Here is an 11,027-nt window from a genome sequence, read left to right on the forward strand (position 1 = left end):
TAGGTGCGGTATTATACAATAAAATAGATGGGCAGTTAAAAACAGTAGCTTGTGCATCGGCTACTTTATCAGAAGCGGAAAGGAATTATTCTGAATTTGAAAAAAAAGCTTTAGCTATGATCTTAGGTGTTCGTAAATTTCATAAGTTATTATTTGGTAGGACTTTTAAAATATTGACGGATTCCCAGCCTGCTAAATGGATTTTTGGATTGAAAGCTCCTCCTGATGGCGCTTCTCCACGTATGCAAAGATGGTTTCTTATGCTGGATAATTATGACTGTAATATCGTTTATAGCAAGTCAGTAAAAGTAGCTGTTTTTTATCTAGATTTCCTCTAAGTGTACCTACGTAAGAAGAGCTAATAGCTCCTGACTACATAAGCGAGATTTCTACTAACATATTGAGTAAAGAGGAGATAGGGGAAGAGTTCCGAAAAGATCACACGTTAGTTCAGATTAAGGAATGGATGTTAAATGGATGGCCTAAACGACTACCTCCTTGTCTTGACTATAAAGAATACCAAGAATTATTTCGAAGAAAATTTCAATTAGAAATTCATGGTGATTGTTTATTTTGGAAAGGAAGGATAGTACTTCGTCGAGGATTGAGAGATATCTACAAGGAAAGACTACACAGTGAGCATTAACATTAGCTAATAGGGAAGTCTGGTGGCCTGATATGAATAAGAAATTATATAGGTATTTGCAAAACTGTGAAATTTGTTCTGCGATGGCTAATAATGCACCTAGAAATAATTTTTGCTCATGGCCCAAGACGGAAAGACCTTTCGAAAGAATTCATGTGGATCATGGCCAAATATTTGGATTTCTCTTTGTGATTGTGGTAGATTCGTTTTCGCATTGGATTAAAGTTTGGAAAGTAGGTTCTACGAACGCTCGCACAACATTGTCTTGTTTAGAAGAATTATTTGCATTGGTGGGATTTCCTGGAACTATCGTGACGGATAATGGACCTCCATTTAAAGGTGGCGAATTTCAAGATTATTGTCTGAAAAGAGGCATTAAATTAGTTTCTACACCGCCTTACTCGCCTGCAAGTAATGGCAGTGCGGAAAGAGCTGTACAAACTTTAAAAAAAACTTCTAAAAAAGAGATATGTACAAAACGGATACAAGGTTACTATTCAGAGTATAGTTAGTTGGATAAATGAAATTAATTATGCTCTTCTGCATACTCCAACTAAAGTTATCAACGCTTCTCCAGCTTCACTATTTTTTTCATTTAAGCCCCACACATGGTACAATATTTCTCCGAAAGCATTTAATAGTCAGAAAGAGAAGAACAATTACTTAGAACATCATAAACCAGATTTGACCGAGGGATTGACAATATGGGTGAGGAATTATACTAGAGAATTACCTAAATTTGTAAAAGGCCGTTTTGTGAGATTTCTAGGTAATAACATTTTAGAAGTGTTGGTGAATGGTATCATTCGTAAGTATCAAAGGCACCAGGTGAGAATTCCTAAAGTGATTTACAGTGACAAAAATAAAGGAATGAAGGATTCTGAAGATTCGGCGAAATTGAGGCGAAGAGACCAGAAGTGTGAAGGAATTCCGAAATCGAGACACACAAGTCAATTAGTAGTTGATCGAAGGTTACAAGAACATTATTTTGATAATACTAATACAAATAGGTCTGTAAAAAGAGGGGATTGTAATGACACCATAACTCAGCAGACTGAGACTATTTGTACACAACACTGAATGTCACAAAGAAAACGAAGACCTCCCGACAGATGGGGATATGATCAATAGAGGACCGGGGGGCAGATGTTGGCAGTGATGTGGAGATGTTGACGAAAACTGCTTAAATTTAAGCACATGCCGAGACTAAAAAAATAAAGAAGATTGTTTTGATTATGATCATGTGTACTTAAAAATGAGTCTTTTGAACAGTTTGAAATATGTTTGTATATGTTAAATAATTTAGACTACCTTTTGAAAATGAATTGTAACCGATAGCACTATAAGTAGTGTAAGTGTGAATAAATAAAGAAAATTTAGAATGATAAGAACTGCGCCAGAAACTTTTTTCTTTTCTTTCTTTTCTCCTAACGTTAGCTACGAACAAAGGTGTAAGAAATTGGGGCAACTTGTACAACATAACGGTGGCTTTCCAGTCACGAGATTCTAAGGTGGTTACGAGTTTATCTACCCAGCCAGAATTCTGATTACTGTAAAATGTAACTTTTCAAGTTTGGATCTTCAGACAATCAATATTTATCTATGGTTTTGCACAAACGGAAATACAATGTACACAGATTGTTATTGTGCTGTGATTTAAAAATGTACTTTCTCATATTGGGACAGCAAGCACGTTACACAAAGCTCTGGTGTTTTCTGTGTGAGTGAGACTCTCGAGATAAGGATAGACGCTGGTTAGTTTCTCAGTGGCCCAAGAGGAAACAGTTCGTGTCAAGAGCAAAAGAACATTGTAAAACGTCCATTAATTAATTCTCAAAATATGTTATTGCACCCTCTACATATACAATTGGAAATTATGAAGTACTGCGTTAAGAGTTTGGATAGAAGTAGTCCGTTATTTCGGTACATCTGTCAGAAATTTCCAGGATTGTCGGAAATCAAAAATAAAGAAAGGAGCTTTTGGCGGCCTTCAAATTCCGAAGCTTATGAAGCATCCTATATTCGCTAGGGTGATGAATGAAACACAGCTTCAGCCATGGGAATCCTTCAAGAGTGTTTCCTGCAAATTCCTAGGTAATGCTAGAGATGACAACTACCAACAGCTTGCTGAACACATGTTCAACGACTTCCAAAAATTTAGTTGTCTCATGAGCTTAAAATTACGTTTCTTGCACAGTAATCTGGACTATTTTCTTGCAAATTTAGGATCATACAGCGATGAAGATGGCGAGCGGTTTCATCAAGACACAAACGAAATGGAACGAAGACTACAGTGGCGATGGGACGTCCCCATGACGTCAGATCATTGTTTGTATCTAATGCGAGATAACCCTACTCAGGAACAAAAACTCAATCAACACAGCGTTCATTCACAAAAGCGCAGTAAAAAATAGTGTTCTTGTAGTGAGGTTAATTCATTGAAGCGATGAACATTTTACATTAAGTAGTGCGATGTTTGTATATTCCAACCAATTTGATCGTGTTCTATTCATGTCGTAGATACTGTCTATTGTGGTGAACTTTGTGTTGAAATTGAAACAGTATAAAAAAGTGATTCCATGTAGTAGCAAACTGTATGTGATATGAAAACATATAGTGTTCTTGTGGTGAGGTTTATATCTTTCACAAAAGAACCTGTTACGTAAGGTAGTGTTTTGTATATTCGTTCCAATTTGATCATATCTCATTCAAATTACACATATTGTCTGTTATATTGTTTTCCACCGAAATTACAACCATACAGAAATTTCGATTGCAAATAGCAAAAGAATTGTACGTGATGTTCAAAAACGATTTCGATATTTGACTTCAGCAGGCCTAAATTTGTTTAAATCACATCTTCAAGCTTCTGCCGGAGAAAAAAGTTACATTTGGCAAGCCTGCTGTAATTTTTTGCTGGACCTCTTAACCAACATTGATATCTAGATGCGTTCAGTAGCAGGTTCATTTCATTTTCGAAATCCAGCAGAGTCGAGAGAGAAGAGAATGTTCAGCAAGATGGAGTGCCTCCTCATTTTGCCGTTTTAAATCGAGAGTATCTGAATGAGATATTTTTAATGATCCTGGACTGGCCACTGTTTACTTTCCTTGTCCTTCCGCTTAATTGGCAATCTCGAAGCTCAAACTTAACGACCTGTTATATTTTGCTCTGGGAATTAATAATTGATAATGTATCACAATGTTGTTTTACAATTGATTAATTGAAGGAAGTTGGAACTTGCTTCAATTGACACTTTCAGAGAAGGAGCTTCCAAACGGGTTACTCCATCAATACTCGACGTTAGTTTTTACAATTTACTGAAAACGGAAGCATATTACACCTGCAGTCAATTTAAATGTAATAACCTACAATACTCTTAGGAGGAATTATGATATATCATTGATATAACCCATACTACAAGTGGTGGTCATTTTGAATAATTACAGAACTGAAATAATGTCTGGAACACTTGTGACTTACCTGAAGTAGACTAGTTTAAAGTACGTTTTCTTACTAAAATATAGCTTTTTTTTTTTTTTTTTTTTACTTAAAAGTGAAATATTTCGGTTTACCTTCCTCGATTACACCGCACTGTTTCACCGCAAACCTCTAATATTTTATATATAACTCTCATTTAGGTCATCAGTACAAAGGGTATTCAAAGAGCTTGATTTATGTTTGTTGAGGCCCTAAATTACTAAAGGTAATGGGGCTCATTATTTGACCAATTGTCCTTTGTCAATGTGATATTTTCTGAAGCAGGCTACAAGAAAGGACTCCATTACTTACAGAATTTTTATTTTTATTTTATCATATATCTTATAAATGAACATCTAGCTTTTTTCCTTCAATTTTTTGAGGGCCCCCGAAGAATATGTATCTTAAGACTTATAAATAAAAATCTAGCTTTCTTCTTTCAATTTTTTGAGGGCCCCCCAAGGATATGGGACAATAAGCCATAGGATGTTTAACTTATATGTAAGTGCAACACTGGTTATTTGTTTTCATTTTTATGATATTTCATTTGTTCTAGTGGTTTGATTATTATCTCTCATGTATTTTAATTGGAATTTAGATTCAGTAAGTACGGTCAAAAGGATGAAACTTATCTTTTTTTCTTTCCATGCCTCCCGTGAAATTGTGTCTTTGTAGTATGGAAATGTCTTCCCACAACCGATTATATTATTCTGAAGTATAATAATATGCGGTAGAACCGTGCGCATATTGTTAAGCGTTTTTCCTTCATGTTGACAGCACATGATGAACAGTGTATGTTTTTTTCGTAATTAATTATCATATGATATGCCTTCCTATATAATATCTATGTTTTGAAGTGTTAAAAGGTGTCTGGATTTCGATGCAATAGTTATGGGAATTTTTCCTATCGGGATTCGGTGGCTATCTCAGTAGTACAACACTCACATCTGCTCCGCAGAATGCCTGGTTTAACTCAAAGCCAAGTAATGTTTCGGTAACAACTTCGTGTCTGTCAGATTCCTTAGAATTCCCCATTTCCTCCCGCATTTTCATTCTATTAGTTTCTTTCAAATGATTCATTATCATAAATCATTTGCCTCTCGCGTACTATAGAGTAAAATTTCGATCGTAGCATCTGAAAGATTTAACTTTATTTTTTAATTATTTATTCATGGCGATAGCTCGCAACAATCTCTCCTCTAGGACTCAAGGAACGACGCAAAACGTTTAATTTGCAGAAGTTTTATAGCTTTGGACATTATATTATATTTAGGAAGCAGTATTGTCATTTCAGGTTTCTCTGGGTCAAGGGGAGGAGATTGCAACGGAACTTAAGAGTTCATATTTTTCTGTTAGTGTATTGGTCTACAATTTATTAAAAACTTTTCTCAAATTTAACGGGGCAGTGCCACTTGCTCTTCCCAAACGACAACAATGTTAGAAAAGCGTGACAATCAATACTGGGTTAATGTTATTTTTATTCCAAAAAGGAATGAATCCAAAGTTTCGAGATACTTCTGACTCTGAAGTTGGTACAGTACCATACGTATAATGAGAAAAGAATTCAAGTTAATGCTGAAATAATCATACTTGCAGTGCCGCAACAAAGTGCAGTGCAGTGCAGTGTGTACGAAGTGCAAACTATATATTATGAAATCTGGCCGCTAGATGACAGATTTAAAGAGTCCCCAAGTTACGGACGTATAACAGAACGTAAATCTAAGTTGATTTACCGCCCATCGTTAAAATAGATAAACTCAATCACACATCTCAAGAAACATTAATCTAATTTAATTTAATTTGACATTATCGTCACTTTCAACAATGATTCTATATGATACTAGGACCTAGCAGTTAACGTGGAATCCGAACCAGATGAACTACCACCGAGCATCAGGAATTTTATTTTAACTGGGATATCATTAGTAAAAAAAAAAAAAAAAAAAAAACTGAAATTCTGGAATAAAAATTCTCAGAATTACTAGTTCTTTCTAAGTATTATGGAAATAGAATTTTATTGCCGGTTTCACCCACAGGCGGATACAGGTAATGTAGTGGTGGTTACCACACATTCCAATGGACTCTTATGAATATACCAGTTGTTCTCTCTTCATACATTTAATTTTTCATGTATTTACAGTAGCATAAGAAGAAATATCACTTAATGTAGAAGACAAGTTTATTTATTATGGTGGTCCTGGAGGATAGATAATTTCCCGATACTTAAGATATATACACGCATTTTAATTATAAGGATAATTACAGATGGTGATCGGAAAAATGGAAACACCTGTAGTTGGCAACACGTCAGATGTATGGGTTGGCAGTGGTGTCGTGGCGCCCGCAGCGCCAGACCGCTGGTGGTGGTGTGTTAGGTCGGTCTCCATACTACGTCAGCCGCAGTGGAACAGCAGTGCCCAGTGGCTGCAGCATACGGAGGTAGTGTAAAATGGGAGATCTCTCAGATTTTCAAAGAGAGCAAATTGTTGGTGCGCGGTTATGTGGAGTGAGTGTGACGGCAGTGGCCACTGTGTTAGGTGTGTCACTTGGACAGGGTCGAAGGTGATGACGGCCTACACAACACACGGGAAAACCACATCTGGGAAGGGGAAGAGTGGGCGGAAGAAAATCATGAGCGACAGGTCACGCCGGGTATTAAAGCGCATTGTCACGCAGAACCGTCGTGTCACTGCGGAGCAAGTGACGGAGGAACTCAATCAGCACCTACCCCACCCTGCTTTTACAATCACAGTCCGCCGCGAATTACATGACATGAACTTACGGGGTCGTGTTGCAAGGGCCAAACCGCTCATCAGGGACCATAACGCTTTCGCATGCCGCAAATGATGCCGCTACCGTTAACTTGGACCGTTGAGGACTGGAAACCTGTCATATGGTCGGATGAGTCATCCTTCACCCTATTCCTAACCACGGGCCGTGTTTATGTGTGGAGAACGCCCAAAGAAGCTTATGATCTGCGGTGTCTCCGCCCAACTGTGAAACATGGCGACGGCTCGGTGATACTGTGGGCCGCCATATCATGGTTTTCATTGGGTCCTGTGGTCACACTTAGCGGACGAATCACTGCCAACGATTATGTCGCAATTTTAGGAGACCACTTGCATCCTATGGTCCGGATGTTGTTCCCGGACAATGACGCCATCTTCCAGGATGACAATGCATCCATTCACACAGCTAGCGTGGTTTGAGGAACATCGAGATGAAGTTCAACACGTCCCCTGGCCCGCTCAATACCCTGATCTCAACATAATTGAGCATCTGTGGTCCGTCTTGGAAACACGACTTCGGCGACGATTTCCACCTCCATCCTCTCTCACAGAACTGGCCGATGCCCTGCACGAGGAATGGTGTAAAATTCCACTTGCTAAAATTCACGACCTCTATGCCTCCATCCCACGTCGCATCAACGTTGTTCTGAAGGCGAAAGGTGGCCCGACATCATTAATCTGCTAAGTTGCAATTTCGTTCAGGTGTTTCCATTTTTCTGATCACCATCTGTATATGCCTATGAAAAATGTGAAAATCTGCTTAGAGGATGATATGACCCTTCACACGTTCTGAACACAAAAAGGTGCTGATAGTAACCATGTTGGTATGAACATCTTCCAGTGTCAAATGCTTCTTACGGACGCGTTCAATAACAGTTGTATTCTCCAGATTCTCCATTTGGTAAAACATTCCTCACTCTACTGTTTTCCTTTACCTATAAAAGACAGGAAATGTGAGTATTAACATAAGGCTATTAGACGTTCCGATTTAGTTCGGACAGTCCCTTTTAGTCGCAACAATCTTTCGGATGTAGTCTATACATAAAAAAAAGAAAAAAGAAAATAGACTGAAGTCGAGATGCAAGAATGACTCAATCTTGTCAACATTCACTTATTTTATTTACCGGTCACTGTTACTTTCTCTCACAACATTTATAATGTTCATTTACATGTACATAAAACAAATATAATTTAAATAATTACATACGCATATTCTATCCTAAAGCATTGTTTAAAGAAAACGGAGGTACGATAATGAGTTTATGCAAGAGTTTAAGAAAATCAAATGAAACCGGAAATCATGTTTATATTTATCAGTATTATATTTGTATGCTACTACAATACTTCTGAGAGTTGAATGAATTTCTTTTTCAAACTATTATCAGAAGTTCGAATTTAGTTTTCATATTCCATATTAATAGTGGTCTTATAGTTAAACCCAAAATGTGACAATAAAAATATGAACTGCAAGATGTCCATATGTTGCTAAAAGAGAAATGTAAATGATGTGCGGAAACGAAATTCCATTACGTCCTGCCACACTTTAAGCTTTACTACTATAGCCTGAGTTTCATATTAAAGTAATCTACCAATAATTGTGTGCCAACGTTCAGTAAGAAAATTTCAGAAAAAATAACCCGATTATACATCTTAAAATACTGTACCATAAAGCTAACACTAAATTTCGTATGGTATCTTCTGAGGTTACACTTTTATACTTCTCGCTACAATGTCTCAGCTAGGCTTAGAGCTTTCGTAGAGATGTAGAACTACAGTTTAAGAAATCGGAAACACCGTAGTGCGTTCAAACTTCGAGGCTCTCCCATCGGGACCCCTTTTCTGAAAGGTGCGCGCTCACTTCACTAGATTAGCGGTGAGATTTCTCTTCATTTCCGTCAGGTCTTTAAATTCAATTGTATTTTTCTGTGCATTAAACTTTGAAAAGAACTTCGGACTTTATAATGACTAAATTTAATGATGCTATTTTGAACTTACAAAGCAGGACAGAAGAGGTCTGTGCAAAAATCAAATTATATTTTTGAAAAAGAGAAAAATATCTTTCATTATTTATATTCAAAGGTGAGTTAAAATACAAAAAAGAAAATATTCTTTCCAGCAATGTGTGCTCAAAACTTACATCTAATTCCTCCAAAATGCACACAAGTTAATGAAATACCAAGCTTCAAAATTAAATTAGAAGTATTATACTTATATTAGTTTCAAGAGGTAAGAGTTGGGCAAGTTTCCTCATATTAGCATTTCTTCACTTATGATGTAATATTGTTTAAGAAGGTGCACATTGCCTGCAATACTCGGAAAGCTTTTTCAAAGTGAATAAAAAGAGCGATAGAATGCGCAATTGCGATGTACATACTTCCGATGCACAAGTGCATATAATATATCCAAAATTTTTGATGGGCCTGTTAACCAACATCAATATCCTCTAAGAAACCGATCCATTCCATTTCTGGAAACCTGTAGGGTAGTGATGGGCAAAATGATTCATTTCGAAGAATCGATTCATTTACTCTGATTCACTGAAATGATTCGATCATTTAATTCGTTCATATGAATTGGTTGTCAGCGCGCATTCCCTTCGCGCAACTGAATTGGTTGGGAATGATTCGCTCATTGAATCAGTTAGGTTTCCGCGCATCCATTTTGCGCAGATGAATTATTCGATCATATGAATTGAGTGGGAATTATTCGATCATATGAATCGCTTAGGTTACCGTCAAATGGGGTTAATAGAAACATGGGGGTGAATAGAAACAAAACTCCCAAATTAGTTTTGGATTTATCTGGACGATAAATTAATCAACAAAACTGAAATTTCTTAACATAGTCTTATATGGCTAAAGTGTTCACAGCAGAGACAAAATGTTTTAATGAGTTGGGAACACTGAGGTAGATGGCAGCAGCGTTAATATGTTACCGAAATCCTATACGGTATTTTGGCGCTCCAAAAACTTTCTTGGTAAGTATGACATTTTCATATTTGTTGCACTCAAACATATGCCTATTTTGTAGTTTGTTGTTTCATTTAATGAGGTTCATAATAAAAGTTTTTCTTTTGCAAATGATTTGTAATCAAAATTTAACTTTACTGGGTTATTGTTATGATTTTTAATTAAGGGTGTGAATAGAGACACTTCTTGAGGAGTGGAACATTCTTGAGGAGTGGAAAAAAAGGACCTGATAGGAATGAATCAACCATCTCTAAGGACAAATTTCCAAGTCTTCTAAAATAAAAATGTATGACAAACTGGAGGAGGTAAATATCAGGGCTGGATTTGATAAGTGTGTAATTTTTCCCCTTTTCCGAGACCAAGTACTGAGGATGCTGGCGAAAAGAGACACTGAACGAGAAGAAATAGAACAGCAAGAGACATCTCAGACTGTAGACCGTTTCCTTATGAGTCTTCTCAAGAGCATGCGAGAAAATGAAAAATTAAATAACGGAAGAAGAGAGAACGAATAGATGTTGTTTCTAGTAAGAATTTTGGTTTGTTTTCTGAAAATAATACACTTTCATCAAATCACAACGAAATTCAACCTGGACTCTCTTACTCCGACAACAAAGGAACGGATCTCTCACGAACAAGAAAGTTGATGCATGTGGAACACTTGTCATCAGAGAACTCAGACTATTATTCTCTTCACGACAGTGACAAAGATGCGAAAATGTGAACATGGTGGATATGTGGAGTGTTTTATAACCCGTGTATTGTCGGAAGAGGAGAAAGACAACACTCCAGAAGACAAAATTCCAGATGATTACGAACTAGATGATGGTTTTCTAAAGCTGGTGATTTTGCTGTGGTAAAGATTTAAGGGAAGCTAAAATACTCGGTGAGGCTATTCACTATCCAAGTGCGAAAATGTGAACATGGTGGATCTGTGGCAAGAGCACCAGAAACAATGAAATTTTCAGAAACTTCTGAAGAATCGTTCATACTACATGAGGATATTGTGACAAAACTGTCGGGTCCTATTAGGAGTTCGTCAGCATGCTTTAAGTATATGATAAGTTTCCCTAGTGATTTCAATGGTTAAGTCTTTTTTCAAATATCATCAAAACTGTATGGTCGTTTCTACCTATTTTGTACATTGT

The 11,027-nt window shown here is 36.9% G+C and overlaps 1 protein-coding gene across 1 annotated transcript; it reads left to right on the forward strand.

Annotated features, from left to right (window-relative positions):
- Positions 1-729: 729 nt before the first annotated feature.
- LOC145685505 (uncharacterized) lies at positions 730-1,726 on the forward strand. Its single transcript, XM_081757900.1, has 2 exons — positions 730-1,080; positions 1,247-1,726. Exons 1-2 carry the CDS (start codon positions 730-732, stop codon positions 1,724-1,726), a joined length of 831 nt encoding a protein of 276 aa, XP_081614026.1.
- The last annotated feature ends 9,301 nt before the right edge of the window (positions 1,727-11,027 follow it).

This window comes from Thermobia domestica, chromosome 5 (assembly GCF_964235325.1).
Source record: "Thermobia domestica chromosome 5, izTheDome1.hap1.1, whole genome shotgun sequence".
NCBI classification, from domain to species: domain Eukaryota; kingdom Metazoa; phylum Arthropoda; class Insecta; order Zygentoma; family Lepismatidae; genus Thermobia; species Thermobia domestica.